Here is a 14,738-nt window from a genome sequence, read left to right as displayed (position 1 = left end):
GGACACTCACACTGGACACGCTGGAATTTGGACGCCTGCCCACGCAGAAAGACAAATATGCAGACAGTTGTGCACACGTACACGCCCACGTGTTCAACTACACACCCTTCAAGCTTAGTAGTGAATGAAAAAAATGATGACCATATTCTTGCTCATGGAAAAATTATCAAATAATTCCGACTTCCCCTGGCCCCACTAACCCCTGCAAACCGCTCTCAATCAAACTTTTATTTCTTCTTTTTTCAATTATCTCCAATTTAAATTCAGTGGTGGCACCGACTTCTTATTTGATAACTTTTTTAATGTTTCAGGGGACACAGAAAAAAGACATTTAGACATCTTACAAGCCCTCTGCATGTGTCTGCTTGATGGAGCTCTCATCTTCTGACGTCGACACGTATTATCGCCGACAGCGTGTCTAAGTCGTTCCTTTCTGCGGGCTGCAGGCTGGAGAAATTCTCATGTAGTGAGAGCCACTCGCTAAAGGTGACATGCTGTTTAAATTAAATGCACTTTACATTTGTTAGACTTGGAGACACTGCATGTTGAGTGTTCTTTTATGGTAGACTGGTGAGGTGCACATTTTGAGCAATGGGAAAGGGAAATAATGAAATATAATAAAAGAAAGAAGCAGCTCACTTTGTCTCAATGCATTGAGACTCAATGCAAGCTGGTGAATAGAAGCTGGGTGAGATCATGTAATAAGCATCAAGGATGTCAAGGATGACTTTCTGATAAAAACAAGTGAACCAGTTAAAGTATCAACACTACACATACAATGCCTGAATCCTGAACGGCCGCAGAGTACAGCATCGTCACGCTCTACCTCAACAAACACCAAGAACTAAACCCTGAAAAAAAATCATATGGTTGCAGCAATATGGGTTTGTGAATATTCCCCATTGCATTGCAATTCAGCAATTAGTAGTAAGCATAGTGGTAGAAAAACCAGCAGTAGTACAAGCAGCTGTAGCACAGGCAAATACAAGAAAGGCATAACAGTCTTTACTGGCATCATGGACCAGGACAAGTGCAACTTTTCCTTTATCCTTAGCAACTGTATAAAAAAATAGCACAGGGAGTTTAATGTCTCAGTGTACTCCGTGGTGAAGTGTATTTTCATATATGGTGATTCACCACACATACTGATGCAATGACAGTATGCAATATAACTGAAACTGCATCTGAGTCACACCACTATAGACTCTTCACGTGACATATCACATCCACTGACAACGACACACAATTTGAATCACATTTTCCTAGTGGCTGATCTTCCTGTTGACAGTGTGTCTGAATGATGGCTCTGTTTTTTTTTTTATTTCTTTATTTGCTTCATGAAAGGCATCACCTTCACAGGGCGGTCTTATACAATGATGATGAGAAACGGTGTGGACATAAAAACATGCCAGTCTCACTCCTAGATGTGACCATGAAACAAAAGGAAATAACATTAAAAAAAAAAAAAAAAAATTCTGCAAAGGAAAAATGCCAGCATCATGTGCCCCAGGTGGCATGCAATTAAAATCAGGTGTTCTTGACAGCTGGACATTTGTGGCATCCTTTTCTTTATCGCAAACAAAAGGCATGAATAGAAAGTCAAACAAACAAAAAATTACCTGCTATTATTCTTTAGAGAAAGTTGCAAGCATGAGCCACCCCGGGTAACATGCTATTAAAGCTACGCTGTTAACAGTTAAGACTTGCTACACTGCAACAGATGCACAGCAATAGCCCTGGAATTATAGCCTATACCAAGGTCTGCATCCGTTCAGTTACATTTACCCCGAATTGTTTACAATGCTGCAAAGTCAAAATCAATAGGGCCTGCCAAGACAGGAACAGCCTAATGTTCCATTAGAACTCTCTGCTATTCAATTACAGCTCCAGAGTTGGAGAAGTTTCAGCTAGCTCAGGTCCCCAGAGGAGAAACACAGAGAAAGTATGAGGCAGAGAGAGGGAGTAATAAATCTAAAACTGACAAACAGCAAAAATAAAGTTATGGCATCCTCCTACCTTCACACAGCCCACCCCCCACCACCACCGCACATTTTCCTGTCTTCCATGAAGCTGCAGTACAGGATATGGTTGAGAGGAGTTCTTTAATTGCTGTTGCTTTAAACTTTTTCATTATGTTTCATACATCCATTATTGTTTTTCAATCTTACCAATCTCTTTGGCAGCTTTAATTATCTTTTTATTGGGCTCCGCCTCCTAAGACATGCCTTCCTTTATACCTTGCCTCACTCCCTTTGCATGCATACATCTATCCTTTCACAGCGTGTGTGAGCCAGGGATGTTTTTTTTTTTGCTCCCCAGGAAGTGAAACCCTTATCCAGGCAGACTCCTGCACATAACTAGGCCCCTCTCCGGGGAGCCGGTATCACTACAGGGGTGAGAGGGAAAGACGGAATAAAAACGACACAGAGAGAAGGCAATACATAGAAAGAAATGTCACAGACAGGGGGCAGAGGAAGAAAAGGCCTAATAAAAGGGAAAAGATCGACATAAAAAGAAAAGTCAAATCAAAAAGACAGAGAGAGATGGCAAGAGAGCAGGATAAATTAAGTTTTCTTTGTGCCTCCTGTGGTGGTGATAGGTCGTCATGGGGTCCCTATGGGGACAATTATAGGACCTAGTGGCAAGAGTCTGTGTTTGTGTGTGTATGTGAATGTGTGCGCTCATGCGTGTGTCACTAAAGGCAGGGAACAGAGAGGAGAGGGTGAGATCCAGAGTGAACACTGCATCCATAGTGTTTCTTTAAAAATACACCAACATACCGTGAAATACCCTACAAAACCTGCTGCTCTAATGATAATCCCCCTGCCCCTGGGTTACTATGGAATCATCTTCCAAGTAAATACACACAGTAGGTATACTATACTATACTATACTATACTATACTATACTATACTATACTATACTATACTATACTATACTATACTATACTATGAACCCCCCATAAATACAGACTGTAAGGCAAAGAGAGAAAAAAAACCTCCAGACATTATGAAATTCAAGCACAGTAACCATACAGAGCTTTTGAAAGTTCCCAACTGACTCATATTATACCTGTCCACCATGTGGCAGTGAATTACCCTCCTCTTTGTCAACCGACACTGTCAGCAGCCACCTGTCTGAGCAGCTTATTTGCTGCTTCTCCTCTAATATTTGCCAGATAGTCTATGCTGCCTCGTTGCCAAAGGAGACTGTCCTCTAAAGACAAGTGACAGATTCAGACGTTTCGACAACTGCCCCAGAACAACATGTTTAAATTCATGACAAAGCCTGCAAGCAGCCGTGTTACTTCTAATGGCTGTGGCAAAAGATGAAAAAAGAACATGACCATGATCATCCCCTAAACATAACTGCATGTTTCTATTGTAACCATGGGATGACCTACTCTTGGCGACATACTTATTTTGAAAGGCACAGACAAATTATATTGTCCCAATGATAGGGGCAACACTTTGCCATGTAATTTGAAGGATTTGTTGTGCCAAAGTGTTCCAGCTATTTCTGCTTTGTTTACCTGAGTCAAACCAGCCTGTTGATCAACCAGCCTGTGCGATCAATCAGTAAAATGCCTTCAGCCCTGCCTGTTATGTCTGCATCCACACCTTTTTTGTTGATCTCTGTCACATTTGTTACAATACGATGTGTCCACAATGTGTACCTTGGATTTCCCGTGGAGAATGTGACTCATCTCCCCTACACCATGTGGCTCTACATTTATTGTCAAAATGCATCTAGTGTGCTGTGTCTGATACCTTCCAAGTCCTGACTTGTGATGTTGCTCCCAGGGCTGGCAGAGATTTTGGCTGCTTTACAGCTTTATTCAGTAGCCACACAGTGTTTGCTCCAGGTCCTGTGTCTCTCAAAGCTTCCCTGGTGCCTCCAAATGCCTGCTGAGTACTTTTCTGTGCTTCCCTGGTGCCTTCCAGGTCTTGGCTGGTGCCTTGCAGTGCTTCCTTGCCAGATCATCTATGATACCTTGCCGCCAAGTGCTCAAGCAACTCCTGCGTACTACCTGTTATGTCTTTGCTTGATGGATGAAACAAGTCTCTTTTCCTAGGCCACTCCTTGCCTTACTCAAGCACTGGGACTCTGTGACGATTGCACCAGTTATGCTGTGGTTGTTACACACACACACACACACACACACACACACACACACACACACACACACACACACACACACACACACACACACACACACACACACACAGTTTCTACCCTGACAGTCCTAGAGTGCAGCTGAAGTTACACTTCACAACAAATCAAACAAAATTACCAGCAATGTTGATTTATTTGACCTTATACTCAAACTACACAGCGATATCAGTTTACCTGTAAAGTAGGTAAAACAAAACAAGGCCATAATTAACCCATGTGACCCTGCCAGCACAAATGGAAATTACGACCATCATGTAAAAAATGTGAAACACAATCACAACTCATAGAAACAAAAATACCCAAATTTATGGCACATACTGTGTTTCCTCCACCAGTTAACAATTTCTCTGTCCTTTTCTTGAATTCACATCTTTTCTCCCACCTGTTTAGGTCTGTTTGCCTCTCTCTGACCCCTTTATTTCCTTCCGACCTCCTTTCCTCGTCTTTTTTGCCCTACCCTTCCTCTCCACAGTTTTAATTCTCTCTCCTGCACCCTGTCTTTTTCCCTCCCACCCAGCCAATCTAATTTCTCAGTGTGTCGTTGTTGTTGTTGTTAGCATGTGGTTTATATGCAACGTTCTGTATTTAGCTCTCTCTGGGAGTCACAATGTTCCATTTACCTCTCCCACAATGTGCTGCTGGGGGATGGCCCCGATTATGCAAAATATGTGTGTGTGTGTGTATGTGTGTGTGTGTGTGTGTGTGTGTGTGTGTGTGTGTGTGTGTGTGTGTACACAATGTTTTTGAATGAGGCACAATACATCTGCGTGGGAGGTGTGTCATCTTCATCTTCTCCTACATCTCTTTATATCCTAAAATTAATTTTTTGCAAAATTTAAATTTAAGAGAGCTTAAACCTTTTCCCCCTGATTTCTGTGATCACTGATGTGCACTTACAGTCTTGTTAAAGGGCTGACACCAAACTGTCATCCCAAAAACCCAACCTACCACACTTCCCTTTTAATTCTCAGAATATGGTTTATCGCCTTTTTGGAAATCTTGACTGAGAATCATTGAACAAATCATGATAAGTGGCATGACAGTGACAACAGAAAATCGCTGATGCTGATTGGCTAGCATTTGTTAAAATCCACCTTACTAAATAAGTTAACCGCAGAAGAAGTTACACAGATGGTTCTACCAAACTCACCACATCAGCCACAAGAATTAAAAAAAAAAAAGTTTCCTTTTATATTGTATTTAAATAGAACACTGAAGAGTGCAGATATACAATAAAAGTAATGAACTCGGATGCAAAGTTACAACAAGAGGAGGCGTCAGAGGATGCATATATATGTTAGGGCACTAAACTGCTAGAGAAAACTCAAAGCAGACAATGAACCAACTCTGACTTCTACATATACAGAAACAAAGGCAACATAATTCTGATGCTCAATTTATATGCTGTTGGTTAAAACATGTTTTCAGCCAGTGATTGTCAAACCTTTAGCACACTGTCTAACCTCCAGGGCCACAGCAGTAACTGCATCCCCAAAGGGGGGGCCCAACAGAAATAGAATAGTGGCCACTTCCATGTGACAACAGACTTTAAGCTGTAATTTACCAATCTTTTTATTTACCACCAATTTAAGCATAAATACCTGAAAACCAAATTCATCCTCAGTCTCAAATCCTTGCATTCATGCCAAAACATCTCGTAGGCTACCTTTTCTCTTCTCGCCATCATTCCTCTTTTCTCTCATCTCTTCCTCTTCTAATTTTCTGTCAGTATCTCTATTTTCCACTTCTCCATCACTCTCCATGCCAAAGCACTCTTATCTCCCGCAGTTATCCAGACACAAGGGATCCTCTTTAGTTTGTTGAGTGTGTTTGTCTCTCTGTGTTTTTTTCAGCATTGTCTTGGCTTATGACATGGTGTCATTTCAGGAGGGGTCCTTAGCGTGTGTCCATGTAACTAGGTTTCTGATTTAGCTGTAAGCCTATAACCACCACAGGCCAGGACAGTTTGCCAGAAGCTCTTGGAACCAAAAAAGCAAAGTGTTTTTGTTTATTTCATGTATCTGTTTCTTTTGCTGCCCCTTAATGTAAATGTCTAATATTCAGGGAGTTATTTATGAGCACTTGTGTTTCTTTCAACAATTAAGCTTAAGTTGCACCTCTGATTACATCGAAATGTAAATAAATAAATAAATAAATAAAAGTATTTATTGTCTGATTTTGACATGACAAACTAGAATACTTTTAAATCCAAGGTGATACATAGCCTTATTCATGTGTGGTCAGGATTGTTAATCAGCAGCAATGCAGCAAGGATCTTGGTCCTGAGTTGTCCCTGAGAAGTTCACTTCCCTTTTGTAACTTTAGTCAATGTAGAATTTAATGAGCATAAATTGAGCGTAAAATGTGGGGAAAGGGAGGGAAACAATTAGTTGCGCAGCCCAGCAGACAGCAAATGATGTTTTACCTCGGAGGTCTAAAGAGTGTTTCAGGTGTTTGCCTCTCTAAACTATGACTGATCAATTCAATTGGAAACGTGGATTCCAATCTAGACACATCTCAAAGACAATTAAAGCAGCAGACCACAATCTGGAGTACCATGGCAAAGAGTCTGAATGCTTTTGTAATCCTGAGATTTCAGTTTATGATTTTAAAAACATTTGCAAATAAAAAAAGTAATTGTAGTGTAGTGAGTGTAAACCGATAGGCAAAAATAGAATTACAGTACATGAAAGAATAGAGGAATTCAGTGTTGTGTGTTACTGTATTACTGTCCACAAATTTAGGTAAACGGGGCAGAGATTATTGGCATAAAGGAAAAGTTTCTGAAGGCAGTTTGTGGTGATCAAACGTGGCACACAATCGCACAATCCCAGTCATTTGTCACATTCGTCTCAGTTAAATCATTTCAAGGTTTAAAGTCAAGCAGTGGTAAATTATTCACTGACATCTCGAAAGCAATGCACTGGGATGAAATTGCCTCATGTTTAATCATGATGATGTGCGAGTGTGAGTGTGCATTTATGTCCCATGGGTAATACCTGTTTAGTCAGAGGCGAGTCTTACATGAACATACCATTAATGTCAGCTTTCGCATGATGAATAGTGACATGGGCATGTGCAGATTGACTCCAGTATCTCTGACATAAATGAAAATATTTGAAAAAAAAAAAAAGGTTTCCATCATATAAATAATTTTATAACCCCTGTAACCTGTTTTTACAGGTTAAAAAAATTAATTAGATTGATTTCAATTTATTACATTTACTTAAGTTTTAGGTTTTCAATTAGATTATTCAGTTCACTTCACTTCACTTCATTTAATATATTCAAATGCACAGCTGCACATTTGGCAGTGTTAGAGATGATTGGGAGCTTGAATCCTAACATGTTTCACCTCGTATTTTTCCTTACACTCCAACTGTTATTTACCTCTGATTTGTGAGGCATTTTTACAGGACTTTGCCTCACGTATGTTCAATGTGTAGAAAATGTACAAAATGTGCCAACAACAAACCACAGAGTGGAAGAAAAAAAAACATAAAGCAGTGAAAACCTGGTTTATGCTGCCCTTGAAAAACAGGAGGAGCTGCATCCACAGTATACAAGTACTCTCGATAGCTCTCTGGGTTTTCATTCCATGCATTTCCAACAGTGTTGGTGCAAATCCTGCTGAAAACCTTTTTTTTTTTTTTTTTAATGGCATCTCAGCCTTTTCCACTGCCCTCCACTGTTCGGTAAAGAAATAAAATGTAAGCAACATTTTAGAGATCTGAGTTTGAGGCAGTTTCTCACTTATCTATTCCACTCATAGCCGTGTCTGCACAAGCGTTTGTTGATACTCCTGTTCTTACAAGTCCCTTTCTTCTCTTCCCCTTTTCTCTCTTCTCGTCCATAATTACTTTTCCCCCTCATCAGCTCACTCGTTCTACAACACCTCTTATCCCACTTCATTCCTCCTCGTCACTGCTGATCATTTCTCTCCTCTCTTAGCCTTAATTCTCTCATCGCTTTTATTTTTTTTTCCAATTACCTTTTCTCTCTCTTTTTGTTTGTTTTTATCTTAACCATCATCCTGTTCTTTTACAGGAGTATGTTCTCCCATCCTTGCTCATGTGTGTGTCATTTTATCTTTCAAGCTTCAAATTACTCCTGTTATTCCGCTCTTTTTTCTTTCTCACATCACTACTTATTCCAGCTTTCTCTAGTTTTCTGAATGTCTTTGCGGCATTGATTCCACAAGATTCTGGAAACACTCCTTTGAGATTCTGCTCCATGTTGACATGACTGCACCACATCATTTCTGCAGATTTGTCAGGTGCACATTCATGCTGCCAAGCTCCTGATCTACCACATCCCAAAGGTGTTCTACTGGATTTAGATCTGGTGACTGAGGAGGCCCCTGAGGTCCACTGAACTGAGACCACTTTTGCTTTGTAACATGGTGCATTATCATGCTTGAAGCCATTAGAAGATGGTAAATTGTGACCATCAAGGGATGATCACGGTCAGCGACAATACTCCGATTGGCTGTGTGTGTGTGGAATCCAAACCATGATAAACTGGTATTCAGGGCCACAAAGTGAGCCAAGAAAACATTCGTCACACCATTACACCACCACCATCGGCCTGAACTGTTGACACAAGGCTGGTTGGGTGCATGAATTCATGGTGTTGACGCCAAATTCTGACCCTACCATCTGCAGCCTCAGCAGAAAAATACAGATTCATCAGACCAGGCTACATTTTCCCAGCCATTACTGCCCAGGTTTGATGAGCCTGTGCCCATTGTAGATTTCTGTTCTTGGCTGACAGGAGTGGAACCCGACATGGTCCTGGATGTGGTATGTTAAAAAAGAAAAAAAAACAAAACAGTGTTGTCAAGCTCACAATAGCAGCACCCTACACTGTGTGTGTAAAAGCTCACACTGTGTGTGACAATGCTTCTGTGCACTTCATACTGAAATTATCATTTGCACCGATGTGTTTCAGGTTCCTCGTGTTCCACAAAAACAGAAAGTAGCAGAAAAAGTAAATACGCTCAACTACTCTTGTGGAGTTATACTCATGTATCATCACACATTTTTGAGTTTCACTACTGAAACACAACACCACAGCTGCATGGAGTATTGCATCTTTCATAAATTTCCTGTCCATCAATTGCCCTATATCTTTCTATCCCACTCCCACTACACACACACACCTATTCAATGTGTCGGTGACTGCGTGACACTATTAAAGTCAGCCCCCACGTTCCCGATTACTATTCATACATATGAATGCACACACACACACGCAGGAGTACACATACACACAGTGTCATGATGTCCAATATGCAGTGACATAGTGTCCATGTTGCCTTAACTGACGGGATCAATGAGGATTCTGTGTGTGATAAATGGAGATGTGGAAGAGTGCTGCATCACAGGTACCACTATCATATGTCACATATATGACAAGAAGAAACAGACTTCAGGGAACAACAACTGATTTCTGCTCATTGCAGGGGTTGGAACATAGACACACACACACACACACACACACACCCCTATGCACCTACATATGTGCATCCTCACTGCATAACTCAGCCAAGGACACATGCAATACAACAAACAGTACAGTATGAAATATACTGCGAAAGTATAAAAGCAGCTGAACCTGAGAAGACTGAAGTGACGACATTTACATCAGAGGACATACACATGAAAACACACAAAGGACAGTCAAACAATGCACGTTTTTGTTCTACAGTGCAACATGATTGTCTTCTTCGAAAACACACACACACACACACACTCACAAAAACATGTCGTCTTACCCTACGAGACTGGATCTCTTTAACGTATAAAGGCAGTAAGAATTCGGATACTCCCTCCAATCTGACACCTTCCTTCGTCACCCGCAGGTTCCCCATTCCATCCTAAAAAGACACAGAGATAAATACAGAGAGAGAGAGAAAGGGGGAGGGGGGGATTTCAGTGGTTATTTAGAGAATAAATGACAAGTCAAGTGAACACAAGCAAAATGAATTTGCGCATATACTGTTTCCGCACCTCCACAGAGTGAGAGAAGCCACTGATTTACTTTGCTCATCTACTTTCTGATGAGATTTCTAATAGTCAAATTTATAAATGATGCAAAAATCTATTACTAAAAGCATCCTACTACATAATTTATAGTAATAGTAATTGTACATAGATAAGGCAGAGAACAGTGTTTGGATACAATTACCAAGTTATCAGTTATTCACACACAAGGGTGTAGTTATGATTCGTTGTTTATATATTCGAGGGTTTCATATAGTCTCATTTAAAGGCATTTGAGGCCTCACTTAACAAAACCCTTGTCTTTTCAATTCCTGTAAAAAATGGTAACCCATCTTGAACTCTGGAGCGCAAACATGAATGTATAAATATACTGATCCAAATAAATGTAATAAATGTTGGACGACTAGCTTACCCCTGCCATCACTTAAAACTGCACATGACTGTAAGCTCATATCATGGGCCAGAGGTGTGTGTGTTTGGATGTCAGCTGACATTTACATTTCCAAAGGATGTGGTTGGGGTCTCGTTTACTCATTCCTCCCTCATCCTGATCTGACAACATGTGGGTAGAGGCCAACAAAGCTGTGTATCATTTCACTGTCGCTTTAAGACTACACATCGTCAGTGCTATCTGGAACTACAAAACCAGGGAACAGCTTTACTGTTAGGCCCATTTACATCTTAAATTTATGAAAATACACTATTTATGGTATTTGTTTGATTTCATTTGCTTTACCTTCCAAATTTGCCTTGACTGAAGCTCATCATGAATGTCAGTATTTAAGACATTTACACTTTTTAAGGTCTTGGGTTTTAGACAAATTAAAATGTGTTCGGCGCTTTTAAGGATCTCTAGATACCCGGTAGAGCTTATTAACATTAGTCATTGATGAGCAGTGTAATATTGATGTGAGATGGGAATATCATGTATTCACACAGGTCTACTTCATCCACAGCTAGATCCTGTTTTACAGAGAATATTCTTAACAGTCTACTAGGAATTTATTTTTAATGCAAGCATGCGATTATTAATCCATTTATTCAAAGAGCATCGTACATAACTGTTACAACCCAAAAACACAGAGAGGAAGGGCACACTGTCAAAGCCTCATGAGAGCTGTAGTTTTGAAATGCTAACAAAACAGTTGCTTTATCTTTGTCAAAACAACAAGGTGCTGAAAATTTAGATAACCATTTAGCTTACAATGCAGACAGAAAACCCCAGGAACACATTTTAGCTTGTCAGAAAGACAGATGAAAGAAACCCCTGCTGAGAAAACCCATGGAGCTATAGAAGTGAGTGGAACAGGGGTTAGACAGGGAAGGGAGGGGGGGGAATTGTGCCTCTATGGGGAGCCTCTTCAAACAAAGGTCAGTGCACTAAAATCACAAATGACACATTTTAAGATAAAAATCCTACTTTCATTAGAACAGGTTTACCTTTGAGTACATGCGCATTTATTTTTAGACCTCCATGGTTCATTTTGTAATCACTGAACTACTAACAAATACAAGTCATCTTTCATTCCTTATGCATCAAGATTACACACAAGCAAAAAGAAAGGGTGTAATGGTGATGTCTCATGTTGTTTCTGTTTCTGTAATGTGAAATGAAATAAGAAATGAATATGAGGTCGGTGCAATGCTGCATAAACACACTTGTGTTCCACTGCTTTGGCAAGGAATACAGGCCTTTTTTACAATATCAGAAAAACTATCAGTATAAGACATTGAGCTCTGTAAAGTTATGTAAAGCCTAAATTTAGGTTGTGAGCTTTACTGCACTATTTCTGATCAGCTGGACGGCTCTCTGTGATAAAAATGGCTTTGTGCCGGTTTATGATCAGTTGTGCAGCATTTTACAGATTCCACACGAGTGAACGCTTGAAGAATTGTTGGATCAGACTTACATGGTAAGATTAAATTCCTTTCAAACAGCCATGCAGGGTATTAGGATAGCAGGGGCTTTTTTTTCACAGAGCAAAGAAGCAGCTACTGCACCATGTCAAATCGATGCTTAGGAGAGTGACAGTGCAGAGAGCATAGCAATGCAACAGCTGCTCTGACTGCGGGCTCGGCCAGAGTTCGCTGAGGCTTCTGGGTGTTGTAGTAGATGCCATGGAAAAATACTTTCACAGACACTGATATCAGTGTCCTTGTTTAAATAATCAGCTGATAAGAGCCGTATAAGCTGTACTTTGATTTAGGAGTTTATTATGTCTATCATAGAGAAAATCAGACCGAATATGAAAAGGGATTTAAAGGAGGAGAAAGAGTCAATATTGCAAATGTCATGTGGGAAGGAAGTCCAGAGGCGAAGGGCGAAATGACTGAAGGCTCTAGACCCATGGTAGTTAAGCAGGAATGACAGTGTGGTGAGTTGGACAGTAGAAGAGGATCTAAGAGAAAGGAAGGAGAAGATGTGAACACAATCAGAGAGAAACGAAGGTGCTAGGTTATGAAGGGCCTTAAAAGGTAAGAAACAGAACGTTGAAGTCGGTATGGTACCCAACAGGGAGCGAGTGAAGCTGCTGGGGAACTGGAGTGATATGTTGTATGGAAGGAGTTTTAGAAATAATAAATCAATCAAACAATTGCACTTTATTTGTATAGCACTTGTGCTTTACACAAATCTGCTGCATTCTGGACCGACGAGGATAGAATAACAAAAGTTAATATGGTCACTATTTTAATAAAACAAGAGGGGTGTTCCTGGTTGCCTCTGGATAAACATTTTCAAGCTCAAAAACTTGCAACTAGCGAGAAACAAAGTTCTTTTCGGGGGTAAACCCTCAAACAATGTGGATTGAACCAATTCAGCCTTCAATTGGAATAACTCTCACACAGAATGTGCCGCTCAGTGACAACAAATTAGTCTAGCTTCCCTGGTTCCCAGCTTTCTTTTCATGTTCACAAATATTGATGAAACTGTCCATGAAGATAGGAATTCTGTTCAGAGTGCTGCAGTGAATTGTCATTAATTGTTAGGTGCAACAAACCAACAAAGCCTTTCAAATTGGAAATGTATGAGAGAGAGAGAGAGAGAGAGAGAGAGAGAGAGAGAGAGAGAGAGAGAGAGAGAAGAGGGAAGATAAATTGGGAGGATGAGGCAAAGAGGAGATGGAGGGGAAGGAAAATAAATACAGATGGAAAAAGAAAAACTCAAAGCGGAATAAATCACACAAAACAAACCAAAAGAAAATTGGAGAGAAAAAAAATTAAAAAGAGGCAGAGTCAAGCTCATCAAACTGTCATATGCCTGTAGTACTGGGCAGGACTGGTGGAGGCAGAGGAGGTGAGCTGGGAGACTAGAGAGGTGTGTGTCAGGGTGGACCAGACAACTACACATCAAAATGAAGGGGAAAAAAAACCCTCTGCATTTTAATTAAAATGTTGTGGTTTTCTCACATTTAAACAATATGAAAGATGAAGCTGTCGAGACAATGTGGAGAATCCTGTCAGGCTGTCTGCAGTAGTTTCAGAAATTCACATTCATATACTCACTCAAACTCTTACATCCCCAACAACAGTGATAATGAGAAGAGTTTTGCTAAAACGCATATGATCATTGCCTAAGTACTGGGTGTTACTCCAAAGTATGTATGTAAAGAAATGATTTATGTTTTAATGTCAGTGATTTCTATTTCCAGGTTTCAGCTGAAAATGTGGGTTATATGGAATATGGACGTTCATTCCTCACCTCATGTATGTTTGTGTTGATTGGCAGTTGCAGACTCAGTTTAAAGACTCAGTTTAAACTCACTGCTGACAGCGTGCAGGAGTTTACTACCATCTTCTCCCAAACTTAAGGTTACAACACTAAAACTCCCAATTCTAAGAAATTAATTTTAAAGCTATTACTACTTTAATAGAAAATAAATCTAAACTTTGGGATCTGATACATGATTTTTAACAAAAGATCAATACTAACCCCATGTGCCGGTATATATGTAATCCACAGACACACTCATGTTTACCAATGGGAGCAAAGCGAAGCGATAAAAGTGTGTCAGATCGATACATAAAACCAGCCAGAGGTTTTCAGTGTTGTTTTTAGATCTATAGTCATTACACTGAATATACAGTGGAGCATGGAGCTTATTCAATAAGCTATAACACAACCTGAGGACCAGGGGAATCACAAACTAGCTCACTCCCTGGAATACGCACACAAACACACACACACACACAAATCTTTCCTTACAGTATACAGACACACACTCAAGCACGAGTATATACCTCCATATAAAGCAACACATACTATTGTAGAAAATGTGCACACACACACGTACTGGGAGAATGGAACACATAGAGAACAAATTCAGTCTGAACACATTCACACTCACTACATACCCTGCAATGCCTCCTTAATCCTCTCCTCTCTCCCTCTCTCACTCACACTCTGTCTCTCTCAATTCCAAAAACACGAAGACGATAATGTTAAAATTAATCAGGTGGTTTTATTCCACCTCACTGCTCCACCGTCCAACACTGAAGCCTCATTCTGATTGAACATGACAGCTCTTCCTCTTTCTCCGTATCTCACACACTCCCGTC

At 40.3% G+C, this 14,738-nt stretch overlaps 1 protein-coding gene across 1 annotated transcript in view; it reads right to left on the bottom strand.

The window, feature by feature from the left end:
- Nucleotides 1-14,738, bottom strand: part of LOC121180766 (zeta-sarcoglycan) — a 141,393-nt gene that overhangs the window by 85,895 nt on the left and 40,760 nt on the right. The window contains exon 2 of the mRNA XM_041036410.1: nt 9,953-10,054. Coding sequence (XP_040892344.1) covers nt 9,953-10,054 — 102 coding nt within the window. The remainder of the gene's footprint in view (nt 1-9,952; nt 10,055-14,738) is intronic.

The sequence above is a fragment of the Toxotes jaculatrix genome, chromosome 4 (genome assembly GCF_017976425.1).
Source record: "Toxotes jaculatrix isolate fToxJac2 chromosome 4, fToxJac2.pri, whole genome shotgun sequence".
NCBI classification, from domain to species: domain Eukaryota; kingdom Metazoa; phylum Chordata; class Actinopteri; family Toxotidae; genus Toxotes; species Toxotes jaculatrix.
The sequence above is the reverse complement of the archived record's forward strand: the minus strand, read 5'-3'. Positions and strand labels throughout refer to the sequence as shown.